Genomic DNA, 13864 nt, shown 5'->3' on the forward strand with positions numbered 1-13864 from the left:
TTATATCATGAGTTATGGCCTGCCCCAGTCTGTGCTTCCGCTCTAAGGTATGGGGCAGCAGGGACTCTTAATCAGTGTGGAAGTCTTGTTTGCGTTGGCGAGAGCTCCGGGGATTACTGGAGATGTGGAATGTTTGACGGCAGGCCGGACCCTCACCCATCACAATGTTACAACATCCATTCATCTCGCCCCTCTTTCTCACTCTCTATACCCCTCTCTCTCTATATATATATATACCTCTGTGTATCTTACCTTCATCCACCACAACACTCCAAACCTTTCTCTCTCTCTCTATACCTCTGTCTATCTTACATTCATCCACCACAACACTCCAAACCTTTCTCTCTCTCTCTCTCATCTCTCTCTCTCTAACTCACTTTTACCCTCATCCATCACGACACTCATTCAACCAAGCCTATCTCTCAGAATCAGAATTGTTTTCATCGCCAGGTAAATAAAAATAAAAATAAACAAAGCTGGTTACAGTATAAAATAAATAAAATAAACAAAGCTGGTTACAGTATATGCAAGATACATACATAACATAGAGAAAGTGTGTGTGTGTGTGTATGTAAAAGGGTAAGCCTGACGTGCAGCATGTACACATCTGAATGTGCTGTAGTGTAATGTGCGTATGGAGCCATATTGGGTAGGGGTTGGGGATATTGGGGGGGGGGGGGTCACATGCGTACTTGTTCTGTTTTTGTAGCCATTTTATCTCCACTCCTTACTTATCTCCTTCCACTAGATTTCCATACTCTTCAGTTCACATCTCTATATCTCTCCAAATGACATGTATAATCATGTGTAAGCCACCCCCTCTATAGGTCTGGTTAATGTCACAGGTATTTGTCATGATATGTTCTGGATCAGCTCATATTCTAATGGCGCACGATTTGTCTCTTCACTGCACTGCAAAATTCTTGATATCTCAATTCTAGTTAACATGCCTCTCCCCACTCTCTCCCTCTTTCTCTCTATTATTTCCCACTCTCTCTCTCTTTCATTCCCTCTACTTTCTCCCACTTTCTCTCTCACTCCCCCTCTCTCCCTCTATCATTCCTTCTCTCTCACTCCCCCCTTTTTACACTTCTGTCTTTCAGTCACTTCTCTTTTTTCTCTGTAAGTGACTTCATAGTGTTGGAAGCAGAGAGGCCAGATGCTCTCTCTCTCTCTCTCTCTCTCTCTCTTTACCCCCCCCCCCCCCCCCCCCATAACTCTCTTCTGACTGAGCATAAATAATCTTTCCCACTCTTTGTTTTATGTCCCCATCCAAGTCTGGGCACATCACCATCACTCACACAACACAAATGAATCCCTGAGCTCTGCTGTAACCCATTAACTCGGTTTGTTCACTCTGAAACACGTCAACACACTGGCTTCCTCCGTCTCTTCAACGTGGCCTGGGCCAATACATAAAATAACAAAAACTACAACAACAACAGCAGCAAAAGTTGGGTATCATTCATTCTTGGTTTTGTTTAATGGTTGTGTTTGTTGGTTGTTGTTAGTTGTTGGTTAGTAAACATAATGGCTCTTGGATGATGCCTTCGACACGCTCAAATGTGACGGAGGAGTATACCATTTCCTTAACGCCAAATAAAATAACAAATAACACCTTTACAGTAATAGTGAGCCACAAGGAGAATTCAACTTATCTGTTCTCATTGTGTGGTTGCTTCTCCTTCATGACTGAGAGCCTCAACCTTATTGTTTCTAGATAGCTTTATCCAACAGGAATTACAGTATCATGGTGTTCGAGTGCATACATTTTTCTTTTTATCAGTAGTGTGCACTCAGTGGATTTCGAAGGGAGGCTGTTTTTAGCACCGCTTTTTCACAGATTTGCTGATTTGCTGTAGGATCATCTTGGTTGAGATTTCAACCTCAGGTTGACATTAGGTTGTGGAAATTCCAAAAATGGTCATGATCTGTAGACCAAACCGACACAACAATGCGTCATCAAAACATTAATTTGATCTCCAGTTTATACTCAGAGGGCCTTTCGTGTAATTTAGAATTTTCTTTGGATGTGACACTTTCAAATTATCAAAATATAAATTAATTGAAGAAGGGAAAGTATGACATGTGGTATGCTTATATTTCATTTGATAACTATTACCTCATACACTGATCTATTTCGCAAAATCATTTGTATGTTTTCAAAGGGAAATTGAAATTTCTCCCTGTTGCCCTTGTGGACACTAGGCGGACAGTTAGAACGTAATTTGACTGACATATAGCAATAACCAATCCATATCAGATCCGTGTTTTCCGTTGACCAATCAGCATCTCAGCTGGCGGTAAACGCGGAAGCACATGGTTTGTTGACTATCGGAAGACTTTACGTAGCCTAGTTTTACCAACAACACCGTCTACGTTTTATAACAATTGCCACGTTAACAGTGTCATGATAAGGTACTGTTATCTACATAGTATGTGGAGCTCATAATGCGTTGCTTCAATTTTGCAATAATGTGAACGACTGTTCTACACGTGCAGTTGTTATTGCTATGAGTGTCTGCTGGCTTGCTTGTACTTACATACATAACTTACCCTCCTCCTCCGAGTCTTAACTATATATTAACTCTGCACAGGCTTTGTAAAATAGCCGAATGTGTCACGCAAATATATCATTATAACTAAGGATAGCTTAGTTTGTCATTCAGAAACTCCTCGTGGTTTTCACGTGCTTGTAGCGTGTAGCCTAGTTGGCTAACCTTAACTTTACACAGATTCGTCACATATATGTAGGCTATGATTTTGCTATTAGCCTATATGCTGATAGCTGAACAGATTATTGTTATGTGCAAACAGATGAACGGCAGACCAGTCAATGAAACGCGCGAACATGCCGCAGAATGTGTTTCAGCGAAGCGTGTCTGCACCAGGGAATCTCAGGTGCAGGTGGCCGAGGACAAAGCCTCGTCCACGGGCAGCCAGGAGACGACAGAGGGCGTCAACATTGAAGTGGTAAACAGACTCGACTGCCTTCAGACTTCTGTTGTCAGCTTAGACCCCAGAAGGAGGGGCATTGTAGGTCCACTACCCAACTGATAGGTCAGATCAGTTAGCACAGGGAAAAACAGCGGAGTAATAAAACTACCTTAGCCTAAACACACAGGCTGGCTCCTTAGGAGAATAACAGAAATGCAGCTCTAACAAGCATGGTGAGTGGGGAATAACCATAACCTGACTCTCACCAGATGAATTTTGTTCCGCCTAGCTCCACTCATCCATCTGGGATTGATCCATTGGAGTGGTGCTTCAGAAGGCTGGGACTTATTAAAAAATCCTTGCGTAAGATTGGATAAGCCACTTGTCCGTCATCTATTGACATGCTGCTTCAACCACTCACATTGAAGCCAACCTGTGACGCTGAGAACAGTCTCACAGTCGCTTCTACCAGAGACTTTCTAATGAGGAGACAGCACTCAAAAAATCCTCCATAGAAATGCATGGGGTTAGTTTGTAAAGCCAATATGGCAGTTGTCTACACATACAGTATCACACCCCTTCTGCGGCAAAACGTCGACATGTGAATACATTGAACCAATCATATGCTGTGTTGTGAATACATGTGGTGTGTTGTGGAGACATCCTGCCAATCATGTGTTGTGATCTCGCCGCTGGCGCAAGATTGGTGTTGTGAAGCCTTGCGCACGTGCATTTCTGCCGAAACGGATGCCCAATGAGTGCCCAAAAAGCGTTGCAATATGGTTGCTGAGTGAAGGGACTTGCCTAAAAGGACTTTGCTTCTACGCTACGTCACATCTATGAAACTCCCGCACTGCGTCCTGATTGGCTCTACCATACAATCTTGTGCTGAAATCACTCTCAACGGAACCGATCCCAGATGGATGTGAGTGGAGCTAGGCGGAGCTAGGCGGAGCGAAATTCATCTGGCGAAAATCAGGTTAGAATAACCATGCCCGGCCTGACCTCTTGCCAGAAACCCCATTAGGTCTGAGGCCTTTGAAACCTAGTAAGATCTTATCGCTTTTTGAAATCTATACCCTGTCGAATTTCGCCCCCCCTTTTTTTCTGCATCCAGAAGCGTGCTGTCAGACGTCTGGGCTTCCGGCGGGAATCCGAAGAGAAAGGACATGTATAATTTAGATGCACTCTTTGGCACAGGGTGACGGCTGCTTCGCCACATCAGTTTAGTGTAGGCTAATCTGCGTGCGCAGAGCCTGAGATAAAACGTCAGTTGGCAGGCAGTCAGGGGAAGCGGCGGGAGGCTCGGTTACATGTGGCCGGTGAGTTCAGACCCTTGAGGGCGGGCGGTGGGCCTCCTCTAAAAGGAGTGTTGGGTGCTCATTAAAGATGGAAGTTTCATGGACCCCCGAAGACTTTGGCCGAAGTAGCCTACAGTCTAGTAGGGCCTCCCCTGTTCTCTCTCTCTCTTTCTCTCTCTGTGTCTTTCTCCCTCTCCACACTTACTGTGTTGAATATGGTTTGGGACTTATTTTGTTAGGGTGTTTTGCTACAAAGTCGCCTAAGTCACTGGTTACCTTTCAAATAGGCAGTGTTCCTAGTAGATCCCACAGTTATTTGATGTGAAATTCATAGTGGTAAATATGTAGTTATGCTGACCCCCTCCCCGAAATAAAACAGAAAGAGACACACACACACATTCACACAAACACACCTCCATGTTCACAACTATCAGTAGTCAATGATTGTGCTTTTTCTTTGAAGTAATCTCTCTCTGTCTGTGTGTGTGTGTGTGTGTGTGTGTGTGTGTGTGTGTGTGTGCAGTCAGTCATCATGCCTGTGTATAACGCCTCTTGCTGGTTGGAGGAGTGTCTGGAGGCCGTCCTGAATCAGGACTTCACCGGCACCATGGAGCTGTCCGTGTTTGATGACGCCAGCACGGTATCCTCATCCTCCTCTTCCTCATGTGCTCCCTGTTCTTCATCGTCGTCTTCTCTCACCTGTTGTTATTCTGCCCTTTGCTTTTTCTTAACCAATTAAAGGAACACAGGACACATTTACCTCTATGCCCTTTGGTGTCAATATTCAGCACAATTTTAGCACTAAGATGGTACCCAGTTTGTCATAAACTGACTGGCCATGTTCCTGGTCATGTTCCTACACGATAAACAACGTTACATAGTGTAATATCAAGCGTTGCTACCCGATCACCAATGTTACATAGTGTAATATCAAGCGTTCTTACTTGATCAACAATGTTACATAGTGTAATATCAAGCGTTCTTACTCGATCAACAACGTTACATAGTGTACTATCAAGCGTTCTTACTCCATCAACAATGTTACATATTGTAATATCAAGCGTTCTTACTAGGGATGTCCTGATCCAGCTTTTTGCACTTCTGATCCGATACCGATATTGTAGCTTTTAGCATCGGCCGATACCGATACCGGCCGATCCAAGCATGTATTAAAGATTAAAGATATTTACTTATTTTGTTGTTATACTCATGTTGAAAAGGGTTTTACTCTTAAGAACAACTAGCCAACTTAATTAGGTTATTTTGAATAATCCACAATGGTTGGTAATGAGAAGCTGACCTGTTTATTCTTAACCGGGTTAAATAAACACAAAATATACAAATTAATAAATAGTCAACTAGAAATGTAATGCCAGAGGAATTACAATAGTGGATGGAAAGCTGCTGGGTTAATGTTGGTGGGGAGATTCCTGAAAAAAAAAATTGAATCACTTAATCTTTGCGTTCATACAAACCCTTGTACCAAAAAACCTTGTGCGTCAGGCATTCTTGAGATATCACACTCAAGGTGGGTTTGGCCTTGACATGTGACTTCATCATTGAGTCCATACAAATGTTCACACCAAATTTGAAGCATGTGCGTCAAGCCGTTCTGAAGTTGTGACACAAGCATGAAAGCTGGCCTTTGGAAAATGTAATTCAGAGTATGCAGTGCAAGACTACTATACCTGCAAAACGGGGCTTTCAGTTGGTGTTGATGACTGCTCATTCTGCAGCCAGCTAACAATTACTTTGTCAACGTTAAAATAATTGAATCAACGTCGCACTGCAACATTTATTCTACATCACTTTTGCACCCTTAATTAATATTAAAGCAATGTTGAAATTCTAACTACAGATCAAACGGATTTCAATGGTATTTCCACTAAAATTAATATTGAAACAATGTTGAAATTACAACCAAACTAAAGATCAACGTGATTTCAGTGCTATTTCAATTGATATTAAACCTCAGTAAACCACTATTCGCCTGGCAAAATATTGGGAAATTCATATCCTGCTTTATCTACAGCCAGGATAAATTTGGCTAGGCCTAGGTATGTCTTGTTTAGGCTACACAAGCTTGCATAAATAACCGTTGACAACTTGTTATCAGTTAAGCAAGTGCATTTATTCACTCTTCATCTAGAAATTCATGTGTACTGTGTTTTCCTGCCATCCATAGCAGTAGCAGAGTGAAGCGGCACCTAACAGAAATAGAAGGGGGGGGGGGGGCAGCTGTTAGATAAATATGTTCAACTGAGCAACAAACTAACAGCTAAGCCTACAATTAAGTTATTTTATGCCAGTGGTTCTCAAACTTTTTCTTTCATTCCCCACTTAGATCAAGGGGGCATTTTTAAACCCCACCTGTCCCTCATCGCTCTAAGAAAGTTGTAGGTCCACCTTAAAATTGTCAAATTTATTGAAATAATGACAAGTTCCAAATATATCCTCGGCAGCAGAGTTAAAATCAGCTGGTGCTGCAGATATAATAAATAAATACATAATGTGCCATTGTAAATTAAACACACATATTTCTGTTTTCCAACAACATATTAGGAAGCATAGGCCAATATTTTACAGCTTTGTACAATATATTCAATGAAATACCAACATGCTGCATTAAATGGATCACTGCTGGTTGGAAAATATTTTTTAAATAAACTTTGCAGGGATGTGATGTAGGCCTACAGTGGCTCCCGAATCAGACGTTTCAGTGATTTCACTCAGATTCTCAAAGGCATAATACTGTCGCGATCGAGGCGCCTGTCCCATACCTCAAGTTTTTTGGTAAATGCAGTAATCTTAGATCTGCTAGGTGAGGTAGGTGCTTGTCTTAGCCTTGTAACTGGAGATTTAACTCATTGAGCCACTCATACAAACTTAGTTCAAAATGAAGGCTAAGTTTCAGCCAGTGATTGTTTGCCATTTCCCTCGTCAGGCCAGCTATCGCTACGAAAGGCGGCTGGCTGTCTGGCAATTTGAGTGCTTAGCTAGCTGCTACCCGCCTCCACTGCACACAACCGCGAACCTAGAAACATGAACTTACTATGTTGCTAAGCTAGAAGTTTAAAGCTAACGCCAGCTTGCTTGCTTACTTCTTACTTGATTAGCCGAGTCGTTTTAAACAGACTTCACACACTCCATTCAAATACAAAACACAAATAATTATAACTTACATTGGGTGTGGTAGGAAAATGTCCGTTTCGTCGTCGTTTGTTTCTTTACTTTCTTCAAGAGGATGCTTGACAGCAGCAGTGCCTGTAGAATCGGTAGGAGTAAATGAGGCAAGGAGAACGCTACTGTTAATTACGGGATGTGTAGTTTTAGGGAGCACCAGATTGTATGCATTAGAAGCTGAGACAGTTGAATTCACAGGTGACACCTTTGCCAGTGTTCTAATTAGCCCGGGAACTTCTCTGGGAGCTTAACAAGCGCAGCTGCCTTTAGGCCATTATGACATCATAGCCTTTGAAGTCTATGGGGGAAAAATGAGCTTTTTACCATTTTTAATCCCTTATTTCTCAAAAAGTATAAACTTTTTTACAAATCTGATAAAATAACTCTCTTGCCCTACTCCAGACCTTCAGAACGGTTATTTCAACATGTCTGTACGTTAAGCGGTTAGAGTTGCATTAATTGTTGAAAAGGTAAAAAGAAAAAAAGGTTATAATAAGAAGAAGCCGGGAGATTTCAAGATAGTGGATTCCATCCACTATAATAATAATAAGAAGAAGCCAGGAGATTTCAAGATAGTGGATTCCATCCACTATAAATAACCACACAAACTGAATTGGCATCGATGCTCTGCTCTTGAACAGCAAGAGTGTAAACCAAGGCTTAAAAAGCCATCAGTGCAAACAATATTGTAAACTGTATAAAAAAAGCAAAACACACAGTAAAGCTGAGTAGAAAATAAATAGTCAATTAACCGAATTGGCATCAGTGCTCTGCTCAAGAGTGTAAACCAAGGCTTAAAAAAGCCATCAGTGTAACCAATATTGTAAACAATATAAAATTATATATAAAAGCTACACAAAACCTGAGTAGAAAATAATCAAATTACCACACACACACTGAATTGGCTATAACAACCCAAATAACTGTCACGCCTTCTACAGTATTGCTATCTCCACCACACTTTACTGCTCCATCTCTATCTCCACACTCCCTTCAATTTCTACTGTTTGCCCTGGCTGCAGTCTGAGCATAATGATCATTTCACCATGCTCAGGTGTCAGACTGCTCCTGTGCTCATCAATGATAAGTGAGAATGCACTAAAAAGTGAAACTGATGCCACAACTGGCCTGGGTTTGCTGAAGTAACCTAGGCTACAGGCTGCATTTATTACAGAAAATCAAGCAACATAGCAAGTAGGCCTATCTGCACTATGTAGAGACAGGAGCTTAAGTTTACCGCGACAACAGCTGTCACTAATTCACATTGTCGTAGGCTGCGCCTATGCACAGACTAAATAGTAAAAAAAAAGTTAAGATAGCCTACTGGAAGCTTCTACACTTTTGGATGTGTAGAGTTGTAGGCCTAGGTGCACTTAGTTGTTAGTGATTGACCAGGTTGCTTTTTGAAATGAAATGCGTTTGTTAGGCTAGCCGATTGTAAAAATAGGGAAATTAAAGTGCGTGCCGTGCCTATACATTACACAAACCATCTTAAATCGCGGAGATAACATTCGTTAGACAGGCAAAGCTGTCAGCAGCAACATGCATAAGAGCCTTAATAATGTAAGAGGGTCTCGTGGACACTCGCGGTCGCGGTTAACATTAGGCTATATTAATTCAACTGTGACATGAAATGTTTGCTTGATAACTTTAAATTCTTAGTGGGACATGCACAGACAAGTGGGATGCTGGACAGGTCGCTAGGTGTGCGCTAGATACGCAGACCGGATTTAGGGGGAAAAGCTGAAAAAAACTGGAATGAATGACCTACATCGGTGCGCTGGAAAACACGGAGCGGAGTTTTGAAAACAAACTGGATCGGGAGTCCAGATCGGGATTTTCCCGTGCAGGCTGATCCCATATTGATATGCATTTTTTTGCTAATATCGGCGGCCGATCCGATCCAAATATCGGATCGGGACATCCCTAGTTCTTACCCTATCAACAATGTTACATAGTGTAATATCAAGCGTTCTTACCCTATCAACAACGTTACATAGTGTAATATCAAGCGTTCTGGGTGTGCACTGGCAATGTAGAGACTTCATTCTCCGTAATATGTAGCATGGAAATGAGTTTGAAGCCGTTATTTTAAGGTAGAAGACATGTATCGTGTTCCTTTGAATCTTTTCTTCTCTTTGTGGACCTCTAATCATTCTCTTCTTATTGTGTAAGTAGGACAATATGATTGTAATGTGATTGTATTTAACAGTTTGATTGTATCCAGCTTCCTGAATTTGGGAACATGCATCTGTTGTGGAAAAACAATGTTGCTGTCCTGGATGGTAGTGGTTAACTGTTTATTTATTTATTTGTTTATTTGTTTGTTTGTTTTTTTTGTGTTCTGGCAGGATAACTCCAGAGCACTCATTGCGAGTTGGAGGGAGAGGTTTCGGAAGCGGGGGATCGCCATGGTGATATCTGGTCATGACTCTAACAAACCAAAAGGAGGTTAGTGTGTGTGTGTGTGTGTGTGTGTGTGTTTGTTTGTGTGTGTGTGTGTGTTTTCAGATATACATCATAATAGCAACAAAACACACAAAACAGTAGCCTCACCTTAACCTAACAATAGCCTAGAAGGTTGTTTTCCCAGGTCGAGGCTCGGCCATTGCACAGCCGGTCGTGCTGATCCCTGCGAATTCCTCAAATGTGGGAATCTCGACTGCACAATTTTTTTTGGGCAGCCGTAGCCTACTGGTTAGGGCTTCGGGCTTGTAGCCGAAAGGTTTGCCGGTTCGATCCTCGACCAGTAGGAAAAATGTGGGCAGGGGAAGTGGTTGAGCACCGCTGTAGCAGGCAGCTCACTGCGTCGGTATTAGTGCGTGCTTCACCTCACTGTGTGTCCACTGTGTGCTGAGTGTGTTTCACTAATTCACGGATTGGGATAAATGCAGAGACCAAATTTCCCTCACAAGATCAAAAGAGTACTTATACTACTTATACTAACAAACATCAGGATTGTGTCAACTTTTTAAAGAGTTCCTACTTATTTTAATGGTACATTTAGTTATATGACCTATCAATACTTTATATTCAGTGTTATAATCAACTGCACATTCACACTGATTTGTGTCTGTGTTTGTATGTGTAAAGGTCTCTTTCTCTCCGGTTAGACTATTTTGTGTGTGTGTGTGTGTGTGTGTGTTGAAAGCAAGAGGGTCTGCTGTTTTATTCTTGGTTCTGTGAAGGGGTCTGTCTACACCTTGAAGGTGATATCAGCATAGCAGGTCCCTCTCTCTCTCTCTCTCTCTCTTTCTCTCTCTCTCTCTCTCTCTCTGTGTGTGTGTGCGCATGTGTGTTTGGTTTGATTTATGTCAGTCCGGTACATTCCTGTCGTCACTGTTTGATAATGGTGCATGTACATTATCCTGAAGGATTTTAAACACACACACACACACACACACAGTGTGACAGTTACTTGACTTATCTTCTTGCTCTCCTGTGGTTTTGATGTGAAAGCCACTTGATATTGTCCATGCATACCGTGTCTAACATACCACTCTTTCATCATCACAGAGTGAGACACACAGACACACACACACACACTTTTGTACATACATACATACATACATACATACATACAGACACAAAGATACTGCCCTCCCTCTACACAGACTCACACAGACTACACAAGATACAAATTCCCTTCTTTCTCTCACACACACACACACACACACACACACACACACACACTCTCTCTCACAGACACACACACACACACACACACACGCACAGAAACTCATACACCTGCGACCTGAGCTCTTGGACATTCCACCCTGTCATTGTCTGAAGGTGTAAATCCCGGCGTAGCGCCTGAATGGCCGGTCCATCCGATATCTCGGGAGTCTCACCAGACACCCAGTCATTCACATTAGGAGTGTGTGCGTGCGTGTGTACGTGTGGTGGTGGTGGTGGTGGTGGTGGGGGGGGGGGGTCTGGGTATCAGGGTAGGGTCAAGCAGGAAAAAGAAAGTAGGAGATACAAACTTAGTAACTTGTATAGTCCACCCCCAGATCAAATAATCCGTGAAGATTCAAGTTCATTATTTGAACAATTACTGAACATTTCCATAATCATATCTAACCCCTAACATTGAGCCTAACCGTAAATTATTGTTAAAGGCCCCCCAAGCAACATTTTCAACTTAATAAAACAGTTTAGAAACCATTGTGATGGTTAACCCTTAGAACCCGATTGACGCAAAGTGCGTCAAAAAACACACCCTTTCTTCTCTGTTACATTGCTCCGGAACTGTTCATTGCAGCGAGATGAAACCTTTATTGAGTGACATTGCAGAAGTGGGGCTTTCCAACGAGACTCACGATCTGTAAGATCAAGTATGAAAATTAAAAAATAATATCAAATTAAATCAAATTGCATCATATTTAAAGTCTATACTTCTCTGCGTTAACCTGCGCACCCATTACTCTCGTTTGAATTACTTGCATGATCGTATAGATATGGCAACCAAATCAGAGGAAAGAGGAGACACAGGGCTATCCATTGGTACCATCGATGTACCTTCTAGCTTATAAAAACAGACGAAGTGACTGCAAAATAATAACGTCACAAATAATGATAATAATGTACACAAAGCAACGCTGCACACCCATTACTCTTGTTTGAATTACTCGCGGACCCGTGATCGGATAGATATGCCACGCATGTCAGATGAAAGAGGAGACACAGAGCTATCATTTGATATCACCAAGTACATCCTTCTGGGTTATAAAACAGATGAAGTGACAGCAAAATAATAACTTCATATAGCTGGACTTACCCCACGTTTTTGTCTGTTTTGTGGCAAAGCATGTTTATAATCCAGCGCTATCTTGTGTTTCTCTATGGCAAAGCATGTTCATAATCCGGTTTTGAGATCCTAGCAAATTCCTGCATGGCATCCAATTCAAGGCTCACATTGCATCCCAATTTGTTCAACAAAGAAACACCTTTTTTGCCTTTACTTGCAATCCAGTAAAAAGTTGAGAATCATTATGAGTGCATACACCATAGGCACACACAGGCTAACACGCAAACTCGGGTCAAGTCAGGTCAGATCAGTTCGTGTCACAGATATGGAGCGCAGAAAGGTAATTTTTCATCACTAAAAAAAATGGCATTTATTTCCTTAAATCACACACCACATATTTCTGTAAATTGCTCAGCCCCAGAGTATCCCTCCAACATGGCAATTGTATTGCCAGATTCAGGACAGTCTGCCCTACACACACATGAAATGCATGTAGAGCTTACATGTCAAAATATAAGAATTTTTATAATACGCTTTTTATATTTTAATTCTTTAAAAATCAAAATAAAATCAATGCTAGCACAGGAAGTCCTGTGAGAAGCGAGAATGAGCGAGAAACACGAAATGCTTAAAATTCTCTGGACATACACACTCCACCCTCAAGCCCAATTAGCCGGCTGGCTATTACTGTAGATGGCTTAATTTTTTAGATGTTCGTCATGGCAGAGAGAAAGACCAAAGAGACTGTTGTGAAATATGCACCCCAAAGCTGTAGGGGTAGAGAAAAAAATGCGACAACAAAAGTGAGAAATCGGCGAAGAAATGACTGGAGTGTCAGAAGGGCCTTTTAACAGAGTGATAACAGATAGTTTGCCAACGATCTGAGCATCTGTAGATAGTCTGTGTGACCAAATTCATAAATCCAAAGTCCCTTTAGGCAGAAGACGGAAGATATTGTTCTCATTAAAATATTGAATGAATAATACCTTCTGTGAGCTTCCTCTGGTTGTGTGCCATGAGATCGTAGTGTTTTCCTGAGGGCTACTGATAAATATGTCGGGGGGGGGGGGGGGGGGGGGGCAAGGACGGCTGCTGCTGCTGCTGCTGCTGGATGAGAATGACCTTCTGGACTTTGCTGAGGAGTCCAAGACCATCGTGGGACAAAACATGGTTGTGATATTGTGACATGATGTGTACATTGAAGTATTTTCCATAATCTGGACTGTTAAAAAAAAAAAAATTCATTCACATAAAATTAGAATAACTTCTCCGATCGCAAATACTGCACAATTAAACTCTAATGTATGACTGAGGTAATATGTATGTAGCAGATGTGTCCATCTGAACCGGCAATGAAAAAATATTTTTACAAAATGAATCGGCAAGCACATTTACCAGGATCTGGCCTGACTACTCAGTCTTCAAACTGGCATGAAAACACATGTGCTCTTTGAATCTAAGACACACACACACACACACACACACACACACACACACACACAGCCCATCTAAGCCTTAGATTTAGTGTTAGTGCTAATTATTAAACTCTGTCTTGTTCTCTAGGTGGGTTTCTTATTCGGTCTCTCTCTCTCTCTCTCTCTCTCTTTTTCTCTGTCTTGCTCTCTTTTTCTTTCTCTCTTTTTTATCTTTTGCCCTCTCTCTCTCTCTCTCTCTGTGTGTGTGTGTGTGTGTG

The 13864-nt window shown here is 41.8% G+C and overlaps 1 protein-coding gene and 1 pseudogene across 4 annotated transcripts in view; both read left to right on the plus strand.

Annotated features, from left to right (window-relative positions):
• Nucleotides 1-2301: 2301 nt before the first annotated feature.
• The window catches only part of b3gntl1 (UDP-GlcNAc:betaGal beta-1,3-N-acetylglucosaminyltransferase-like 1), a 63733-nt gene continuing 52170 nt past the window's right edge, over nt 2302-13864 (plus strand). Inside the window, exons 1-4 of one of the 4 annotated variants that reach the window (XM_042105220.1) lie at nt 2302-2418; nt 2818-2973; nt 4762-4878; nt 9773-9872. In XM_042105220.1, coding sequence (XP_041961154.1) covers nt 2818-2973; nt 4762-4878; nt 9773-9872 — 373 coding nt within the window. In that variant the 5' untranslated portion in view covers nt 2302-2418. Of the gene's footprint in view, nt 2419-2817; nt 2974-4761; nt 4879-9772; nt 9873-13864 lie in introns of those variants that run through there. The other 3 variants (XM_042105221.1, XM_042105222.1, XM_042105224.1) reach the window with 3 other exon arrangements.
• Nucleotides 9987-10129, plus strand: LOC121719866 (annotated as a pseudogene).

Source organism: Alosa sapidissima, chromosome 9 (genome assembly GCF_018492685.1).
Source record: "Alosa sapidissima isolate fAloSap1 chromosome 9, fAloSap1.pri, whole genome shotgun sequence".
NCBI classification, from domain to species: domain Eukaryota; kingdom Metazoa; phylum Chordata; class Actinopteri; order Clupeiformes; family Clupeidae; genus Alosa; species Alosa sapidissima.